Genomic DNA, 21,899 nt, shown 5'->3' on the forward strand with positions numbered 1-21,899 from the left:
CATACTTAAATTTCTCTCTTCTCATTCTATTTTCTCCCCTTCTCTATTTTTTTTTTTTCCTTTATGATGCTTCTTTCCTACTTAGTTTCTTAGGTGACCTGTTCAACCTGTCTTCCTTCTTGTCTTTCCATCTTCCAGTCACTCTCTCTGAACCATTATAAAGCCCAGCTCCCCAAACTCTGATCTCCAGACATATGCCAAAGAGAGTATTTTAGCTTTTTCAGAGAAGGATAATGTGACAGTCATTTATGCAAGGAGAGAAACTCTATTCTTTAGAGCTTTGTGGTTATTTTTTAAAAAGCAACAAAACTCACCTCTTCCTCTGTGAGAGTTGGGTCTTCCTCCCGGGACTTGTACGACAATGAACTAAATCTCTGTTAAAACAAACAGAAAGCAAGGGAAGGTATAGTTTGAAGTTAGTAATCCAACCTTTCTTTTGCATGTGTTTTGACACATCTATCTATAAAGATGTTTTCAAATGATTTCTAGGGAAGAAATTTTTCTACAAAGAAATTATGTGAAGCAAGTGAGGATAAACACTTGTAAAAAAATCTACTCTGTGACGTTTTTCAATACCCAGTAGTATTAAATACCCACTGCTCTTATCACTGGTGAATTCAACCCTCCGGTGAGTCCTTGATGCTGCTCCCTGTCATACCACACTTGCTAGGACACCCGGTCCCTGCTCTCCTAGCTGTTCACTTCCCACCTTCTTCTCTTTCCCCAGACTCCCAACACCTTCTCAACCCATCCTCAGTCTTAGCTGGTGACCTTGAGAAAACTGAAGAAATCAGAAGACATGTCCATGAACCCCACCCTGCCCCCATCTCTGCATTCTTGAATTTTCCTTCCTCCCTGTCACCAAAGAACTCTCTTTAAAGTGACCCCCTCCTCTTATGCATGAGATCCTGCCCCCTCACATCTGCTCGTGAATATGTGCTCCAGCACGTCTCCCATTTTGTTTATATCATCAGCTTTTCCCTTACTATAAAATCATTCCCACCCACGTGAAACCATGCTGTTATTTCTCTGATTCTAAAAACAAAACAACCCTTCTTCCAGTTCCATCTAATGCCTCATCCCTTTATAGCAAAACCTCCTAAAAGAGTTGTCTAAAAAAGTCGCTCACATAGTTTTTCTCTTCCTATTCTCTCTCTCATTCCATTTCAGACAAGTTTCTGCCTCTGACACTCCAAGGACATCAGTGTCCACCGTGTAACCAACAGGATGGTCAATCCTCAGCCCTCACTTTCTGATCCATCGCTGTATTTGCCATAGTGGCCACTCCTCTGTCCCTGAACCTTCTTCACTTGGCTTCCAGGACACGGAACCTTCCTGTTTTTCTTTCCTATTTTGGTGTCCTCTGCTGGTTCCTTTTCTTTCCCAGACCTGTGCCCTGGGAACTCTTCTAGATGCCATTTCCACTCATCCAATGACCTCATCCAGTGTCATAGCTTTAAGAAAAACTTTTTGCTGAGGACTTCCAAGTGTACAAAAGCAGCCCAGGCCCTTTCTTATAAGGCTGCTCATTTGTCAAGCTACTCTCTGCTGCTTCTACTCAGATATCCAGCATGAGTCTCAAACAAAACACGTCTAGCACTGAATACCCGGTCTTCTCCAAAAACTTGCCTGCCTGCAGTCCTCTCCATTTCAGTTAAGGGTGATGCCATCTTTCCGGTGGCTCAGGCCAAACCTGGGACTCATCATTATCTTTTCTTTCTTTCATTACACATCTGGTCCACCGACAGAACTCCTGGCTCTAGTTTAGCATCTCCCATTACTTCTGCCTTGTTCCAAGCCACCATCCTCTCTTGTCTGGTTTGTGAGAATGGCCACCTGATTGGTCTCCTTGCTCCTACCCTTGACAGTTGAATTTTACCCTACAGTCAGAGCGATCTTTTCCAAACCTAGAGTAATCCATTCTTCTGCTCAAGATTTTCTAATGACCCCTTTTTAATGCAGATTACGAGCCGAGGCCACACGGGATTGGGCCCCTGGTTACCTTTCTACTACTTATCCTGCTCTTCCCTCTCCAGCTACACCTGTCCCCTCCTCTTCCCTGGGCGGCCGGGCACCTTCACACTGCCCCTTCCCCCGCTCCATCTGCTCTGCCCCAACTTTCTCATCTCCTTGAACATTTCATTCAGATGCCCTCTTCACAGTGGGCGTACCCTGACCACTGATTCACAGTTATACTCCCACTCTACTTTCCTAATCATTATTCTGTTCTAATTTTTCCCTATAAACCTTAAAACCTTGGAAAATACCATACACTTATGTGCATATTTATGTCTCTCTCTCCCCCCACTAAAATGTAAACTCCACGGGGGGCAGGAATTTTTGTTCAATTATATGTTTTGGTCACCAGTGTATTCTCAGCACCTAGAAGGCTGTGTGGCATATGGGTGGTGCTCACTAAAATCTTCTTGTGAATGAATGAAAAAATGAATGAATATTAAATGTTTCAAGTTCTCTGAATTGCTTAAAAATTAGGATTGTTTATAAGGGATGTGATGGGTTATCATTCTTGTATTACTATAGAAAGGTAATCTGATTCCCAGATGGGTATTTCCAGACTCTGATATGATATCTGGAGATACCACTAGTAGTGGTTAGACAACTGGCCTTCTTATCTTTCAGGTACTTATAAGTAAAAAAGCCTTAACTGCTTTAGACACAACAAACTTTACATTAATTATCTTTGGTTATAGGAAGGGCAAAACGTTAGACTGCATTTTTGCATTTTATGACTCAGTTCATACACACCTGTATTGAGGCTCTCAATAGCTGATTTCATGGGTAATATGAAAAGTTGAAATGCTTTCAGAGAATACCCCAAAGAATGACTTACTTGGGATAACCCATATAACCATAGCCAGGATTCACGTTTTGATCATGAACTCCGGATCCTTTTTAAGGCTACTATTGACTGACCTACTTATCCTTCCTACCAAAACCTGAGATGAGAACCTTGCTTTTTCCTGTGTAGAGAACAGAAATCAGATAGTAGTTGCATAAGATGACTGGGCCTAGTTAAATTCCAAGGAGATCCTGACTGCAGGAGATGTGAATTTCAGGCTGTTGTGACTCCTACGTCAGGTCACCAGAAACAGAAGGCTCGGGCATTGTTAATACATTTCAGAGCTTTGTTGAATATCTAAACTTAAAGAGTTATAGGCTATTGTTTTGAAATTGTCACAAAATAAAATCTTTTACTTGATTTATATAAAAGTCTGCATAGAATCAGATACCACCAGTGGCACCTGTTGAGTCTGTTCTCTCCGTGTGTATTCCTGTGCTCTGGTTTCTGGGATCCCGGAAGGGTAAGGATCACCCTGCTGCTTGAGCAGCAGTGAACAGAAGAGGCTAAATGTGTGGCAAAAAGTCTAGTCTCCATTTAATTCCTGATCTTCAAAATGAAGAAAATAATACTTGGCCCCGATTAGACACGATGTGAAAACTGGAAAATATCCAAGTTAGGTACCAACAGAGAAATATTCTACAAGCATGAATTTTCTGTATTTTATTATTTGGAGGGGGGAAAAAGTCAAACACAGCTTATGCTAAAACAGCTTTCATCATTCAACGAACCTGAAAGTGTTTGTGTATATTTCCCAGAACAATGTGCCAGTAAAAGCCCCAGGGGGAGCTAGATTCCCAATCATGACAAAAGCACATGAAAGACAACCATGGGAGCCCACCTTGTTGGTTTCGCTGGTCCCCTCTGTGGCTCCTTCCTCTGCTCTCTGGCTCTCTTCCTTCTCCTGAAGGTTTTCATTTTCATCCAGAAGTTTAACGGGGACAGGTGGTGGGGCTTCCTCTTCCAGATCGCAAGAATTTCCAAGAACAGTCTCTGCATTAACGCTCTGTCGACACTTTTTGTTTCTGTCCACTGATGCATATTCAGCAAAGTCCACTTGGGGGGCTTGGGGCCCGGGAAGCTCTTTCAGAGCAGAAGTTGACTTTGACCTGCTGCTGTGGCCCTTCCCTGGGTTCATGGCTGCTGCCACCTCCCTGATTTCTTTCACAGTTTCATACAAGCAGTCTTCCACCATATTTTCTTGGGAGGAACTATCCTTGAGCACTTCATACGGCCCTTCCGTCCCCAGGCCCTGGACCCCGTCCACGCTCCTCGCATTGAGGATCGTGTCCACTGTGCTGTCAGGGGGAATTCTGGGCAGTTCCCGGCTCTGATGACATTTTGGCTTCCCCGTGCTGTCCTGGGAGTCCAGCAGATCCGAAGCTGAGGTCTGGACCTCCTCATAATGTTGCATGCAGGTCAGAGTGCTGTCTTCTGAAAGAACTAAAGCGGCAGAAGTATGAAAAATTGAGAAAGACAATTCCTTAAATAATTATTACAGTGATGGATAATGCAAAGTTAAGTTAAATCAAGGTGCTTGCTTTTTATTTGACTCTAAACTGCAAATTACAGATGATATGATTGTTGCTATTTCAACCACAGTTGAAACTAAAGCCAGCTATTACATCTTTCCAATAAACTGACTTGGCTATAAATTTGGTTCACAGTTACTTTCATTGCTTATTGATGGGATTGCTTGTTGATGAGTTGCTTAAGGAGCAGTGTGTCTAATGCGACCAGAGGTCTGACTCTGTGAGACGCTGGGCACCAAAAGGGGGGGGGGGACACGCATGGTGGCCACCCTCCCTGGCCTTACTGGCCGCCTCCCATTTAGAGGGAATAACTGTAACCATCCCCCTTTCAATGGTCACTTTTGTTTGGCAGACATGACGGAAACAGTGGGGCAAAAGTGTACCCTCAACCACAAGTACAAAGGGACAGTACGCCCATGCCTCTTTAAAGGTCTTCCTTCCGTCTCGCTGCCCCTTCCCTTTACCAGTTCTACCACAAATTGGAAAATCAAATGTGAAATTCTTAGATTTCCACTGAAATGCACTGTGGGAAACCATTCAGTCATCCCTTTATCAAATGCTTTTTGAGTGCCTACTATGTGCCAGAGACCATTAAAGTGCTGGAGATACATCAACAAAGCCTAGCCCCACCCTTCTGATACTTAACATTGTAGCAAACAGTGATTAAATGTCGCTCCATTTTATAGTCTTTGTATAGAAGTATAAAAAGTGTAAGTACATATGTATAAATGTGTACTTAAATATGTATCTACATTCATGCATGTATTTATCTTATATACTTTTTATACAATATATAGTACTTACATATTATGTATAGTCCTGATATGTGTATGTATGTGTGTGTTTATAACAAGATTTTTAATCTTTTTTTTTTTTTACTGACTCGACTGGGATTCCCTGAGACCCCTGGAGCCCAGGCCCGTGTCTAACCCAGTGGTAGGTACCACTATATGTGTCCTTAATCATCCCAGAGGTGCAGATGAACGATCAGCTGACCCTGAGATAGGAGAGCGGCCTGAGTTACCCAGGGGGGGCCCAATGTAATCATGAGCGTCCTTTTAAGTGACAGAGGAGGCGGGAGAGTTGGGGGGAAAGGGGGAGATGGAGGGAAAGGCTAGCAGTCAAGAAATGCAGGCGGCCTCAAGAAGCTGAAACGGGAAGGAAATGGATTCCCCCTAGAGCCTTGAGGAGGAAATGGAGTGCTGCTGGTACTCTTGACTTTAGGGCTTTGAGTTAATACATTTCTGTTGCTCTGTTGCTCTGAGGCTCCACTGGGTTTGTGGTAACTGGCTGAAGCAGCAATGTGCCACTGTTTCTTCACCTGTAAGTTGTAACGAGAGCTCTCTTACAGAGAGTAATACTACTACTAACAACAGTAATCTTACTGGGTAGTTGTAAGGATGAGTTAGTATACAAATCTTAGAGCAATGGCACAGAGAGACCAATTAATAAATACTAGCTTTTCATCCAAATGAGCTTATCTGTGCTAAAACTGGTAGGAATACTAAGAGTGAGCAGGAACACATTGCCTAGGTTTTGAGCTACGGATTTTGAGATGACTTTTGTCTCAGGTGATGAGGCCTGCGTGGAAAGCTGGTCCCTTCGCAGAACCTACTGTCGCCATTGGTGAGGATCCCATTGTGCTCGCTGCTGGCAGGTACGTCTGTGGCCAGGCTAGTTACCGAATGGCTGAACATCTCCTTGTCGGAAGGCTGCGAAGCAAACACCACATGAAGAATCAGACTGTAGGCAGAGGACAGTAGCCCTGGCTTTGTCTAAAAACGAAAACAGCAACAACAGAAACCCAACTCCGCTCAAACTCAGTGATACTAAGCAAACTGGAGTTGCTCTGCTGTCCTGGTCACATCTGGAATGCTCAGCAGCTATCAGTGGCTGGGGGGTCATTGCATTGGAGCAGGGACAGAAACACATCTGTCATGCTGCACAGCTCTCCTGGACAGAGTTGTCCTAGACTCTTCAGGACCCTGGGAATCTTCCAAGACCATCTGCAGGGCTTTCTACCTGGTGGTCTACAAGTGGGCATGAGTGATCAGTCCCCTGAGCTCAAGGTGGAAAGGGGACCAAGAGCCCCAGTGCTGGGCTCATTGTACCACAGGTGCTATAAGATGCTGTTCTTAAAGGCATGCCAGGCCAGGAAAAACACGCCATCTGAAGGGAAGAGACTGCAGTCTGGCCGAAGATGAGAAGGTCATTGATTTCTGAGACTATTTCATAACCAGCCAGGTCTCTGCTTCAGGACTCACAAGAACAGCCATATGTTAACCAGCAGGTTTGCAAACTTACTGTCACAAATTCAGGACGCCTGGAGGGAAGAACAGCCTCGAAGGTTTTTCTACTGGGCTCGAATGTGGAGATAGGACATGGAATAAGATGCCAGGCTGAGCTATAGCTACATGCAGTCACGAAGGAAGTTGGTAGTCCACGTGTTTCTTTAAATGCCCAGCTGGCTCCTTGTGGCGGCCTGAATCCCTGCTAATGCGACCTGTTCCCACATCCTTCTCACAGGACACACAGCGTGCATGACCCCGGACGCCACACCTGGACCATGTTCTAGGAGTCCACATGGAAAGTTCTGATATAAACAGCTCCAGAAGCTTGGCCAGTTGGCTTCATAAATTCTCTGACTTCTTACTGGGAACCAAATAATAATAGTAAATAGTTCACGCTGTGTCATGAACCCTTCCTGCGAGTCTGCTGTGTTGGCGTAATGCTGCTCCTGACTGAAGAGTGCCAGGAGGTGGGTCATCGCATTAGGGTGCCAGGAACGTATGGCACAGACGCTCATAGCACAGAAGGGTCCCACCTGAACAGGAGTCAGGGGTGAAGGGGGAAGGCCCCAGGCAGGCTCATGACAGCATCACAACCCAACCCTGCTGAAGTAGCATAATCAGTCTTGGCCACCACGTCTGCTCTCGGCTTCCAGGACAGAGGGCCCGCAGAGGAGTCGGGAGTGAGCCTCCCTCCCTCTCTCAAGCGCCAGGTGCAGACTCCCGGACGCCCCGTGCCTCGGGATCGTTTTAGGCTAGGATTTAGTGGTGGCTCCTCTGGGGCTCAGGAGGGAGCCGGGATGTAGACGAGCTGGGATCAGGGGGCAGAGAGGTGAGGCTGACGGCAGGGGCTGCTTTGGCCTAAATGGCAAATCTGCAAGTTGAACAAGATTTAGAAGCTGAGAGGGAAGCTCTTAAAGAGAGCCGGGTGGACAGGCTGTGTGTGTGAGCTCCCAACCAGTGCCCATGTGAACATGTGTGCTCTAGTGCTCTCGTGTGCACATCTGCATAAGAGAGGCTGTGGGGTTCTGAAGGAGAGTCTCCGTCTTCCGTTCACCCGCCTGCCACTCTCTTCTGTCTCCCCCAGGGCTGCTGCTGACCCGGGGTGAACGAGCAGGCCCTCGAGGTCTCCCACGGTGGCTCTGCAACGTGAGCCTCCCGCAGAATCACACAGCAGGGGGCTTGCCAGCAGGGCAGGCCGCCCTTGAGAACTGCTGCTCGGGAAGGACATGGGATGGAGCACAAAGATGGAAGCCCTTTCTTTTGCCCTAACCTCACCTTCCATCTGGCGCCAAGGAGCATGGGGGGTGGTGAAGAAAGTCGGAGCCTGGGACCTACATGTGGGAGGAGCGACAGTAGAGCGGCCCCCCACCACCATCTGACGCCACCACGGCAGCAATCTGTGCTAACAGAGGTGCGGGGTGCAGCTGAGAAGTGGGGCTGACGACCAGAGGCGGGAAAAGGGTAAGGGGAGAGGTGGTGCTGAGAACCCAGAACAGCAGTGGGTGAGGTGCGCGCGTGCGTGCGTGTGTGTGTGTGTGTGTGTGTGTGTGTGTGTGTGTGTGTTTAGGCACAGAGAAGGAGACTAGGAAACCCCAGGGGCTCCCCGGGGGAGAGAAGCCCCGACAACTTCCTGTCTGCTGCTGGGGATCCACGAGTCCCACCCATCCGTAGGGCGGGAGACTGGGAGTGGGGACCCCTCCTGGGGCTCTGCCTCTGTCTGCTGGCTACATGTTTCACACCCTCTCCCCCAAAGCAGTTTTTCCCTGATCTTGAGAAATTCCTTCAGGGACTGGAAACACTTCTCTGTTTTCACACTGCCATGGGGCTCAAGCAAGCTGGATGCCGTCAGCCCCGCCACTATGGGGTGGCCCCCTCCCCCCCGCTGCTAGAATTGTTCAGCCAGGTGAGGGCACCACCTGAGTGGAGAGAACAAGGCAGGACCAGGACGCTCAGGCTGCTCCTCACCAGGGGGGATCTGAGCGGCTTGACCGGCCCGTAAGAAAGGAGGGCCGAGGAAACCCAGCTGGGCCCTAGCTCCGTAAGATGAGGTCACACTGGAGTCCTTCTAAAACAGGGAAGCTTGCACAGAAACACGCAGAGACCACGTGGGGAGACACAGGGAGAACAGCACGTGACAGTGAAGGCACCGAGGAGCAACAAAGATCGCCGGCAAACCACCAGAAGCGAGAAGGGCCTGAACAGACTCGCCCTCCAAGCTCTTGGAAGAACCAGCCCCGTGGACACCTTGATCTCCATTTCTAACCTCCAGAACTCCAAGACAATACATGTGTTGCTTAAGCCCCACGGTTGGTTATGCAGCCCTAGCAAACAGCTACAGGGCTGGAGCTGGGCAGAGGCATCCCTGCGTCCCTGCGGTAGCAGGTAGGCTGGAACTCTTGAAGAATCTCTCTGGCAGCAGCATGATTGTATCCATTTCAGAAACCCTCCCAACCAACCCGGCTAATTGCACAGGCCTCTAGGCATGCTGAGTAACAATCCTACGGAGAGGGCACAGCCTCGGAGGCCAGCTAACTCTGCTGGGTTCTTTCCCTCGGTTTCCTTCAGCTCGGCAGCTTGTGGACAGAGTGCTTAGATAAGCGGCTGATGTTTTAAAACACACACAGACATGTGCACATGGGCTCACCACGTTCATCAGGTTCTCATGGTCCCCACTCTGCTGCCTCGGCTTCTTCTCTCTGAAATGTAAAGATAAAACATTGCTGTAATACGAAACATGCCATCTAAAATCAAACATACACTCCCCTTTCTATCCTAGTATTTATCAACGTTTAAGTCTCTCTTTTAAGATCCTGGTTTATTTTGCCAAGGAAGCAAAAGCTGGACAGTGGCTCCATCACTCCTTTGCAGGCGTCAGGGTGTGAGGGGGTCAAGTCACAGCATGAGACCAGTCACTTCTCTGGCTCTCCCCTTTCTCCCAGAGTAGAAAATACAAGTTTACAACAAGAGGACTGAGGCACGTTCCTGAGTAGAAACTGTTCATATCTAGAATACTAGAAAGGATTCTGCCTTTTTTTTTTTTTTTTAAAGAAAATCCAGACAATTCTCTGCTCTTCATTTGTCTTAACTCAGAATCTTTGCTAAGTTGACTGCACACTGCCATGGGACTGGGAAAATAATGAAAGAAAATACAAATTTTGGCACGTCGGGAAGGATACATGCTCTCAGGATGAGTCATATGTACTTCCAGTCTATGGAAAAGTCCATCGAATAAAAATAGAATTTATTTTTACTCAGGACGGTCTAAAGAAAGCCATCAGTACTAGAGACTACATTTCCCACGTATGTACGAGGCAACAGTGACACCTAGTGCGAGTGTAAATAATTACAGGCAGGCCCTCCCAAGTGCGGGGCAGCCAACTCTTCTGCCTGCCATCTTCCTGATCAGACTCAGACCCAGCTGCAGAGCCCAGGTCCAAACTGGGCAGGGATGAGAAGGCTACTTGGTCCAGAGAATCTGACTTTCCCCCCTCCTGACAGAGACCTCAGGGTCTCTGCTGAAGTTACAGAGGGGAGTCTGGAAGAGGGCTGGCTGGTCTGCACCAACCCACCCGGAGCCTGCCAGTACCCTCACAGTGTTGGAGCACCTGGGAAATTACTTCCTGTTAGGAAGAACATTGCTCCTGAGCAAAGATCTCTTTTGGGGGGTTACATTTTATATGAGGGAGACATTGGGGGGTGGAGGAGAAGTGTAACTCTAAAAAAAGACAAGATTATTTCTTATACAACTCATCTCATAGGAAAATTCATCTGTTTCTTAAGAAACAGTAGGTCCAGATTACCAGTCTTTAATAAAATGATCCTTTCAAACCATGTAACAGCAATACTTCGCAGTAACTTTCAAGGGGCAGCAAAAAGAGTACCTTTAACACACATCAGACTTAGATTTCCAAATGTCCATAGATGGGAAAAGACAACATTCATTTCAACAAGGATGTGCTCAAAAGAACGGCAAGAATTTCATTCTGGGAAGTTTTGTACGTGAGGCTTCTTCCAGTTGCACCTCAGCAGAATCAGATATGGATTTTCATTCAGACTCAAAAAAGTGTCCTGGGATACTAGCTGAGAAGTTAATTTTAACACAGGGGTTTCTGTGAATGTCCATGTAGTGGGATTCCTACATGCTTCTCACGTGAAGAATCTTCTGGGTACAGGGAACGGATTATTTTAGGGTTCCAGTGGATACACCTTGGCTCTCACCTGTCACAACTGGAGCACAGAAAAACGAGGAAGCTGATGAGGAAGAAAGTGGCGACAGTTGCCAAACTGCCCCACAGGACCACCTGCACTTGCCCACTGCTCAGCATGCTCCCCAGGGGTCCCATGGTGGGAGCAGGAAGTGGTACGAGCTGATGGAGTCCGTCAGTCCTGCAGACGAGGGAACATGGGCGCGGGGTGCTTCGTCCTCCTGCAGAGAGACCAGTGTGTTTTGAAACTTCTCACATGAAGTGACAGAGTCTTGTAATGAGTGCGTGTCAGGAGGAAGGCTCTGAGCAGAGTCAGGGAGGTGTGTGCGGGATATGCTGGGCTCGCCTGGACACCTGCCTCTGGCCAAGTCCCCTCTGTTGTCTAGGCCTTTGTTCTCTTCACCTAAAAACGTACAGTGCTTGAGGCAATGGGTAGCCTATTTTGATATGTTTGGGGATAGATTCTTAAGGTCTTCAAATAAAATAAGACCCCATGCATTCCATGGCAAATGCTTATTTGGATTTTTTTTTCCAGAGGAGTGTAAAGCACTTATTATAGCTTTCAAAAAATGCAGTTCACATCTTCCCCACCTATCTCCCTAGCTCCCAAACCTACCTCTCTTTGAGAAGATTGAAGGCTGGTCCAATTAATGAAAAAGAATGTCTTTATATTCACCTTCAGAACAGTTATCTATTGTGACTATGTGACTCTTTTCAGGGCCAGCTTTCACTGAGCTTCTGTGAGTGCTCCATAAGTACATTTTCAAATGAACAGATGAAAGTGTGTGCTAAGAATCCATCACCAGAAGCAAATAAGACCTATTTATTAAAAAGTACAAATTAAGCATAATAGCTGTACCTAGTACATTTTAGTACCTGGCATGTCCCGGGACTCTTGCTAAATGCTTTCCTCATTTAATTACTGCTACCAGACTGTGAAGAAGGCCCGGCTCATCCCCATTTTTCAGACAAGAAAGTTGAATGGCAGAGACATTAATAATGTCCTCCCAAGATGTCACAGATGCTAAGTGGCAGGGTGAAGACGTGAGTCCAGTCATTTCTGACTCCAAAACTGTCGCCTTAGCCCTTAGAGGAAACTCCCTCTCTGTGGGGGCTACTGCATGCTCCTTGTTCCAGTGACAAATCTTCTAAATGAAAATGGTCATATGGGTTCTGTGAAATATCTAAAGAGTTACAGATTTTGAAAAATAGAGCAGTATATTAAAAATTAATGATTATCCTGGGAGATACAGACTTCCAGTTATGGGATGAATAAGTCACAGGAATAAAAGGCAGAGCATAGGGAATATAGTCAGTGGTATTGTAATAACATTGTCTGGTGATGGATGGTAGCCACATTTGTGTGAACAGAGCATAACCTATAGAGAAATTGAATCACTACGTTGTACACCTGAAGCTAATGTAACATTGTGTGTCAACTAGATTAAAAAAAAATTTCTTTTAAATTAACAATTATTTCTTGTCAGAGGCCTTGTTTAAAGAACATTTACTTTGCTCCATTCTAGAATATTCTAACTTAAAAGGAACAGCTTTTAACTTAATCTCAAGTTTCATGAATAAAGTAAATTATTATCTTAATTAGAACTCAAATGTTTTTCCTTGCAAAAGACTGTCCATATCTACATTGTCATTTGCTTCCCTTGAAGAGCTGTGAGTACGTTTCGGGAGCACCGCCCTGTGTGCATCAGGCCAGCACCTGGATGGCCTAGTGCCACACGGGAGCGGCCCCTTGAAAACGCTTGGAGAATAGAAGCCATTTTGACAAAGGCAGTTCAACTGGACCAAATTTTCTCCAAGTGAAACACATATTTATTTGAATATTTAAGCTCAAAGAATAATAAAAAGCTGGAGAAAAGAAACTTTTATCCACAATGTATGCAGAGAGTATTCTAAATGAAGTCCATGTTTTACTTAGGTCCCTGAATAACACGAACACTTCCTAATGCTCTGTAAATATATAAACGTACAACTTCCTGTGTAATACAGAACGTCTTTCTTCCAGTGCTGGTTATATATTATGCCTGTAAACAATACACGCATACAGTAATGGATGGTCAAATTGCTTCTGTGTGTTTGCCCCTGGACAGCTATAACTGAATGAAAATAACCACCGCTTCTCTTGTGGTTTGTTGAAGCAATGAATAATTCACTTTAAATTTAGACTACAAATTGGCACCACAATCAGTTACTAAAATATATCCAAGCAAGCACACAAACCATGGCGACCTATGAATATATATGAAATAAATTTTTACATACAGGCCCAAAGCATAACACATTTTAGGAAACAAACAAAAGAGATCTGTTGTGCAGGCATTTGCGTGTTCCCTCCTTTGCTCACTCATTCACTCATACAACAGATTTAATCAATGTCTATTTATAAAGTGCCAGATTCCTAGAAAATAGTTTGCTGTGTGAATTATTCAAAAGCCAGATATCCATCCAGCCAGCTAGTGTGGAATCTGTAGGACCTTTCTCCATTTCTGTACACGTTTCTCGTCTCTCTCTCTCTCAATGGGGAAGGTGGGTAGAATACAATGAAGTATGTGGGGTGCCCAGCCTATCTGAACAGTGTAGGGAGAGAGAGGATGAAAGTGATTACGAGCTACTGAATAAAAGATCTAACTCAGAGAAAATGTGTCAAAGCTCCTGGCTCACGCCCCTTCAACTAAAATTTGCTGAAAAGCTACCAAAAGAACTATTTTTTTCCTGGACAAGGAAGAGCATGATCATCATCGTGTTTCTGAGTCAGCTACGTTGTAATCCCGAAGGACAAGCGCTCCTGTGGTTTGAGCAACTTCCACCTGTCAGAAGCCTCAGAGTGAAGCTCCGCAGGAAGACCAGATCCCAGCAGCGGGCAGTGCAGGAAGAGCGGCGCCCCCTTTACGGGCCTGGCTGAGACCGGGGGTTTGAGCACACTCACAGCAGATCTGGGGCGGGGCTATTCCTACTGTCGAGAAAGTCTGCGCCAGTTGTTATCCTCTCTTGGTCTCTTCCTTTGTCTGGACTTCTGCTTCTGAATTGTCTTGCCCATTCCTTCTCTGATCCTCTCCTTCCATTTTGGGGTCTTATCTACAATTAAGCTAGGACTCTGTCCAGAAGGACCACCCCTCCCCCCCATGTGTGCAGATGACTTCCATGCTCTTTTTTCTTGCTGGGGATGAAAGTACAGGCCTAGTGTGTATGGTCCGGGGTTGGCCTTTCCCTTCAATACCAGACTTCATGCGTTCGTTTCACTGAGGTTAAACGCAGTGCTCAGGGGCCAAGTTAGTGTGTTCTGAGCAGCAGGGGGATCGGTGTCTTTCCCTCTGGCTGGAAGGCTTCTATCGGGACTAGCAATAGCAGGATAGAATAAGAGGACAAGTGGCACAGTGTTTGGGAAGTAGAAAGTCACCCTGAAAAGGAAGGACTCCTGCCACAATGATGACATTTGCCGGACCATACACTGTGCCCCTTTACCAACCACGTTCCGTATGGAAAAGAGAACCGAAGGCTCCAAAGTCTGTGATACTGTTCCCGAAGACCGTCTTATTTTCTGGTTATGTGTGTATCAAGTACGGTATTTTCTGAGTATCCAGAATTAATCTGTAGCAGCAGGACAATTTGGACACCACGAACAATTTGGAGCCGTCTCTCATTATTTTTATATGGAGACATTTAAGCCTCTTTCTTTCAATCCTGTTCTTACCTGACTCAATAAAATTGCATTCAACTGTGGAATATTAGTTCTTTGAAGTTTGAAAAATATTTCATCGTCAGACCACATGTGTAAATATTCTGTGAGTTACTCAACATAAGGAAAAGGAACACCATTCATTGTACCTCAACTAACACTTATTATGGCACCCAAATGCCCTAAGTTGAGTTGAAGATCATCATATTCATGAAAGATTAATGGTTGCATATCAATTATTTGTTTTAGAATAGACTTCATTATTGGCTGCACTGATGTACATTCACAGCTGAGACTGTCACTTAATACAATGTGTGATATTGTAAAACAGACAATCCCCCCACCCCAATTTTATATAATTGAGACTATTGTGGGGACTTGTCATTTTGCCCTGAGAAAGGTCAGGACTTGAGGTTACAGAACTTCTGTTGGGGATTTTCTGATAGGATCTGAAAAGGTGGTCTGAATAATTATTTTGGACAAAATTATTTTGCTCCATAATCTCTTCCATACATTCATGTTCTTAATACGTGATTTCAATCAGTCAGAAAAAACGACGGCCTTTCACTTTAAAAGCAGGTGCTACTATTAACCACAAGGTGTCAGTATAATACTAGTCTCAGCCCCAATCATCAGCCTCTTCAGGCAGAGACAGTTATTCTGCTGTTTGTGCCTTGTGCTAGGTATTTTGTCTTCATTAGCTTAGACTATCAGCCACCTATATCAATTCCAACAGGAAAGAAAACAAAAACAAAAACCAGATGAAATTAATGAAAGGTGATGACCAAATGACAGCTACTTGTTTTTTTAACTCTCTTTAACTGGTAGGTGCTCTGATCACAGCAAACTGTGTAGGTAACAATTTGGTAGAGTTGGGATGGCCAGTGAGATTAGCAATGGAAGCAGACACTTTAATTCCTCTGAAGCAGGTTTAGGTTGGTAATGATAGTCATTACCGTTTTATAGCTGTTCTAGTCAACTCATAATTAAACATGATAGAAACCACCTCCGCTCTTGAGCCCTAAATGATAGACAAAATGAGGTCAGGACACAACCCCATGGGAATTCCTCCTTCCTGGTCATTACCAGGTGTGGGAACCATGAGGTAAAATGACACTTTATGAGCTACAGATTAGCCAAACACATTTAACAATAGCTGAGGAGCCAAATTCTCTGCTGGGGTCCAGTCCTCTGAGGTGCAAGGGCAGATGCACAGGCTAAGGCTAAATTAACCTCTCCATACAATTCTCATCCCCTGAAAGAGTTTCAAGCTCAAGTATTTAAATTCAGGTAGATTTCTCTTCAGATTAAAGAGACTCTGATATAGGCAAGCTGTACTCTGGATGAACTTTAACTGGGTCTGCTCTAAGTATGGGGAGCCACCTAAACCAATGTTGGTCATCCATCTTGCTAAGGCCCAAAGGTTCTCTGCCAAATAAGCTCGTCCAAAGATGTCCCCATTTCTTTTCTTTTTCTTCCTGAGTTGGAGAAAATACACCCAAAGAGCAGAAGGTGGTGAAGGGCTCCAAGGTTAAGATTTTTCTTGTTGGTAGTTTCTTGAACTATAAATTTTAAAGCATCACTATGGAACAATGACTTGACATTTCTTCCTTCACAGCTGAAGAGAAGCACAGCACCTGTGAGCACATAAGAAGGGGACCTGGAAATCTTGAACGTCACTAACTGACCCTGTTATCAAGGGTTGCTGCTGAAGGCAGAACGAGCCAGGCATTCATTCTAAGAGCAAGTTATAAATCCTGGAGGCCATCTGTCAGTGTAACCTGATTACTTTTCATACATACCAAATGTATTGATCCAAGCAGGAAATGTGAAAGCTGACCCTTTCAGGGGGAGGGGTCTGTGTGGCTCTTGCTTGTCTTCAAAAATACGTTAAACTTACTTTACATCAGTAATATAGTTTATTGCTTATAAAAGCCCCATTGCCATTTCGGTTTTTTGTCTTTAAGAAAGCCAAGAGGTAAGAGACTTTGATGGCTAAGGAATAACTTCTAAGGTTGCTTTTGTTCATATCCTGACTTCAAGACCAATTTGCAAGGTTCATTTTTTATTTTTTTAAAGATTTTATTTATTTATTTATTTAGAGCAGGCAAGGGGGGAGGGGCAGAGCGGGGAGAGAATCTCAAGCAGACTCCACGCTGAGTGCAAAGCCCAATGAGGGGCTCCACCTCACAGCCCAAGATCATGACCTGAGCTGAAATCAAGAGTCGGATGCTCAACAGACTGAGCCACCCAGGTGCCCCTCATTTTTTGTTCTTAATGGTAAATCTTGAGAAGGAGGGAGAGGGAAAGCGGGAGCTACTGACAGAATCTTAGAGACCAGACGAGATACACAGGTAAAAGGGCTTTATTTTGCATAAGCAAGTCTTTTTTTTTTTTTTTAAAGATTTTTATTTATTTATTGAGAGAGAGAGAATGGTAGAGAGAGAGCATGAGAGGGCAGAAGGTCAAAGGGAGAAGCAGACTCCCTGCCGAGCAAGGAGCCTGATACGGGACTCGATTCCAGGACTCCAGGATCATGACCTGAGCCGAAGGCAGTCGCTTAACCAACTGAGCCACCCAGGCGCCCTTGCATAAGCAAGTCTTAATGGAAAATGTGCAATTTGGGCTTTATGGTCTATCTCTTGTGCCCTGCATGTTTGCTCATCTAAATTCAAAGTTCCTTGGGGGCAGGGTGGGGAAGGTGTCGGCCTCATTTCCCACCCTCTTCTCAGCACCGGAAAATAGGAGCCAATCAAGAAGTTTTTTAACTGAGGGCACCTGGGTGGCTCAGTCATTAAGCGTCTGCCTTCGGCTCAGGTCATGATCCCAGGGTCCTAGGATCGAGCCCCACATCGGGCTCCCTGCTCCGCGGGAAGCCTGCTTCTCCCTCTCCCACTCCCCCTGCTTGTGTTCCCTCTCTCGCTGTGTCTCTCTCTGTCAAATTAAAAAAATAATTTTTATTAACTGAATACTTATTTCTGTAGGAAAGACAAGACTCTCAAAATGCAAGTTTAATAATTTATAAGGGAGAGGAGAATAAAAGAGATGAGCACATCAAGGAAATAATTAAAAAATAAGCCAAGTATGTCTTAAGGCAAAATCTTACCTCCGGAGTAAACAGCCCCCTGGCTTCTTTGTACTGTCACCGAAGCAGCTGAAGGGCTCTAGAGAAAAGGCACAGCAGCAGAAATGTCAGTGCGTGTGTACGTGGGTCCTCACCAATTGTGGCCCGCTTCTCAGCACTGGTGGCCCCACTGCGTCCCCCGAGCTCCCGCCGATCCTCTGACCCCTTCTTGGCAGGGGCCTTTCATGCCTTCCCGTCTCTTCCCGCCCTCAAAAGGCACCGGGGCTTCCATGTCTCGAGGAAAGAGGAGCCTTAACTATTCTTGGCTCTCCTTCTCATGCTTTTCATCTGATGAAAGCCTAACCACGCTTTAGATCTCAGTTTAAGTGTCACTTCCTTGGAGCAACTTTCTGGATGCTGCACTTCAGTCCCCCTTCCCCCTGCTCAGGCAAACACACACACACCAGTTCAGTTTAAGCCCGTTTTGTAAAAGCCTGTAAAGCTTTTTCCTTCATGGCATTATTCAAAACTGAAATGATGATGCTCTTCGCCGTCTCCTCTGCTGGTCAAAGTTCAAAACGGGGCACTGTGAACAGATCTATCTGGTTCACAGCTGTAGCCCTAGTGAGCAGCACACAGTAGGCACTTAATAATCTGAATGAATTAACAGTCGAATGAACTAACAGAGCAGAGGAGAAAAATCATCCACGAGGAGGTGAATATTGACCAGGCCTTTAGAGATGGTAAGGATGAGAAGAAACTGCTCTGTCTCTTCAAATGGTGTTAAAATTCCACGGGAACATGAGGAATTCCAAAAGTCTGCTTGTCAGCCTCCCTGATAGACAGATTTCCATGGTACTGCCTCCCCCCACCCCATCTATGATCATCTTGCCTCTACCCAGATCCTGAAGAGACCTACCATGTATCAGTTTTGACTCAAAGGCTTGAAATAAAAAACACTGAAAAAGCCCAAGTGAGTATGTGCTCTGTACCAGCCCCTCTTCTGCACGTTACGTTATTTCTTCCTTACGGTGCTCTGGTGGAGGTGAGGAGACTGAAGCTCGAAGGTTAAGTAGCGTGTCTAGGGTCACACAGCTATAGGGTTCCTGACTCAGTGTCCCCGACACTTTACACTCTTGCATGGTGCCCAGCAGTGTGTTCTCAGGGAGCAGGCGGTGGCCAGCCCCACGCTGCTCACCATCCCCAGTTGTCTTGCCCGTTTGGGACACAGGAGACTCACCCTTCCTGGCCCTTTTAACTTCCCTCTATCATGACTTGTTTTTAGCACCAGAGGGAAGAATGTTCACTCTCTTCTGGTTTGCTCACTGCTCCTTCCCAGCCACGTATCATTACGCGTCCTCCTTCCAGGGGACCTAGAACACCTTCTGGCCCCTGCCCCAACAGCTTTGCTGGAGCCCCATGAGGATTTGCTGTTTGCCTGAACGTCAGCTTGCGGAGACCAAGACTTCACAGTTCCTCTCTGTTAGGCATTGTTTACACTGTTTGTATTTGGCTTCTTAGGTACAGTGATTGTGATTCAGCCAGTTTCTTTTTCATAACAGTAAAAGATGTAACCAATAACTTAAGTTTCTTTGCTGACAGGTTCTGAAATTTACTGCTTGACCTAAATGCCTCTCAAATTCTCCATTCATGGCTGATGATATTTAAATGATCAGATGTATTTTAGCAGCTGATCCGACTGGGGGTGGACGGCTAATTACAAATGCTCCAGTATCCATCACATACCAATGAGTTTCTACCAAGCCCTCACCCTAAACGAGCTATCTCGTTGAGACTGCACATCAAAGGGTGCTTCTTCTGGGAAAGGTGAACTCTCAAGATGGAAGAGGCGGAGTGGAGAGTAGACGGCAATTTAAGTCCTGTGCCAGAGGAATCCCACCCTAGCACTGGTTTCATCGTGAGCTGGAGCAGAGTTAGATAAAGCAGTCGGCTGTCTCTGCCACACCTTCTCCTGTATTTCCACACCCTCACGTAAGGGCGGCTGACGTCAAGTGCACGTTTTCCCCGGGTGCGGGCAAGAACGCGGCTCACCTTGGCATCTGCTGCCTGGTGCGTCATGGTCATCCTCATTCTCATTTTGACTCTATTTTTAAAACACTACAAATTCTTTATTTCATAGAATCAGCAGACAAAATCCTTTTTATTGGCTCCTAAAAAGCACAATCAAAATCTTCAGAAAACATCCCTGCAAGTTACTTGCTCCTGCTACTGGGAACTCCTCAGGGCTGGGACTGGTTACATACGAGTAAGTCAGAACTTGTATTTGAAAGCACAGGTTCTCAGGGCTCATCTTTCAGGCTTTCTGCCAGAAACAGGGTGCTCAAGGGCTCTAGAAGATTCCCAGGCCCCTTGCAGAGAAGTGGCAGGGCAAGGGTTCCAGTAGAGCAGAGCTTCTCAAAGGGTGGGCCTGGACAAGAAGCCTCAGTGTCTTCAGGGACCTTGTTAAAAATGTAGAATTCTGGGGGGCACCTGGGAGCCTCAGTCATTGAGCAACTGCCTTCAGCTCAGGTCATGGTCCCAGGGTCCTGGAATTGGGCTCCCTGCTCGGCGGGAAGCCTGCTTCTCCCTCTCCCACTCCCCCCTGCTTGTGTTCCCCCTCTCATTGCATCTCTCTCTGCCAAATAAATAAAAAAAAAAAAAAAATCTAAAAAAAATGTATAATTCTGGGCTTGCCTGAGGCTTATGAATCAGAAAGTCAGGGTGGGGCCCATAATCTCTCTTTTTTAAGATTTTATTTATATTAGAGAGAGAGAGAACGCAAGTGGGGGAGGGAGAGGGACAAGCAGCCTCTGCACTGATCGCAGAACCCGATGCGGGGCTTGATCTCATGATCCCGAGATCATGATCCCAGCCAAAATCAAGAATCTGACGCTCAACCGACTGAGCCACCCAGGGGCTCCCCGCTTTATCTCTGTTTTAACAAGCCCTCCAGGTGATTGTGATGCAGGCTGAATTTGAGAAGACTGTTCTAGAACAGACTTCAACATATCTACAGATCACGTGGGGATCTTGTTAAGGTGCAGATTCTGAATTCTGTGTTTCTAACCGGTTCCCAGGTGAGGTCTAGGCTGTCGGCCTGAGGACTACATTTGGAGTAGTACTAGGATACATGATCATCTTCCTTCCAACTAGGGTTGAAGGGTCAGCCAGCCAGACTCCTGGTGAAGCATGGTCTTCAACTCATTCAAAGTTATGTGAAGACAAGGCCAGAGCCCCTGTGTCCTCGGACTTTCTTGATTCCCATAGAAGTACTCCAGTAAAAGGCAGCTTTTTACCAATCCAGAGTCCCACAAAATGCCAGTGAGTGGACACGTCACTGTGTATTCTTTTCCACAACACGTTCAACCACGCCCAAACCTCCTGTGCCTCAGTTGCTCCTGAAAAATGAGGTCATTTATAGGGTTTCTGTCCAGCTCTGAGACTCTATCATTTTATGAAAGTAGCCAGAAATTCCTCGGGTCTAAAATAAAAATTCAGCACTTTCTACCCAAAGGGAAATGTCGAACCAGCAAGAACATGAAATTCTCAGTGTGATCAATAGTTTCAACTCCCCAGAAACCATAGTCTTAGTCATTCCCAGGAAAACCTGACCAGGCTGCAGCAGTTACAGGAACGTCACGGGGAAAAAATCACCAGCAGCCCTTCTCGTCAGTGTCCAGTGCCAGCAATCAGTCCCCACGGCCCCTGCAAAACATCAACTCCACTTGCGGCAAGCCCACCGCTGAGCATGGGCAGTGAGGCTGACTTATGAGTCTGTTTTCTTCGTCAACATCTAGCTGGCATACTTACACATTTATAATTCATATTTATAACAGCCTTTGAATAAAATGCAAAGACAAAACTAAAAATAGGCAGATGGGCATACACCTTTTATGGAGAGAGAAAATGCCGCTGCTGGAAGCTTCTGAGGCTTTTTAAAAGCGTATGCCCAAACTGAGGACGATCTTACAGAGAAAGCAAGTCTGTAAGGGAGCTATCTAATTTCCAACCTCAGTATCTGATAAGCCTGAAGAGGCTCCAAATGTAATAAAACATTCTGGAGAAGTTCTCTGTCTCTATTATTAAAGACGGTCAGCTTTTTGGGTTGGTTTCATCAGTTTCTTGACTAATATCTGATATTTCTTACTCTAACACAAAGGTACAAAGTGCATTTTACTCTCGAACACTCTGTAATTCATCAAAAAAATAACTGTTAAATACCTACTCTGATGCACTGTTTCATCTTCTTGAAT

The 21,899-nt window shown here is 45.6% G+C and overlaps 1 protein-coding gene and 1 long non-coding RNA gene across 2 annotated transcripts in view; one reads left to right on the top strand and one right to left on the bottom strand.

The window, feature by feature from the left end:
* LOC141372736 (uncharacterized) overlaps positions 1-21,899 on the top strand; it is an 823,585-nt gene that overhangs the window by 664,761 nt on the left and 136,925 nt on the right. The window lies entirely within an intron of this gene.
* Positions 1-21,899, bottom strand: part of PAG1 (phosphoprotein membrane anchor with glycosphingolipid microdomains 1) — a 134,967-nt gene that overhangs the window by 11,415 nt on the left and 101,653 nt on the right. The window contains exons 4-8 of the mRNA XM_025870765.2: positions 10,902-11,109; positions 9,328-9,379; positions 6,008-6,104; positions 3,702-4,303; positions 315-374 (exon numbers count right to left, since the gene is read on the bottom strand). Coding sequence (XP_025726550.1) covers positions 315-374; positions 3,702-4,303; positions 6,008-6,104; positions 9,328-9,379; positions 10,902-11,026 — 936 coding nt within the window. The 5' untranslated portion in view covers positions 11,027-11,109. The remainder of the gene's footprint in view (positions 1-314; positions 375-3,701; positions 4,304-6,007; positions 6,105-9,327; positions 9,380-10,901; positions 11,110-21,899) is intronic.

The sequence above is a fragment of the Callorhinus ursinus genome, unplaced genomic scaffold (genome assembly GCF_003265705.2).
Source record: "Callorhinus ursinus isolate GAN/ISIS: 27379988/994484 unplaced genomic scaffold, GSC_fseal_2.0 scaffold5, whole genome shotgun sequence".
Lineage (NCBI taxonomy): Eukaryota > Metazoa > Chordata > Mammalia > Carnivora > Otariidae > Callorhinus > Callorhinus ursinus.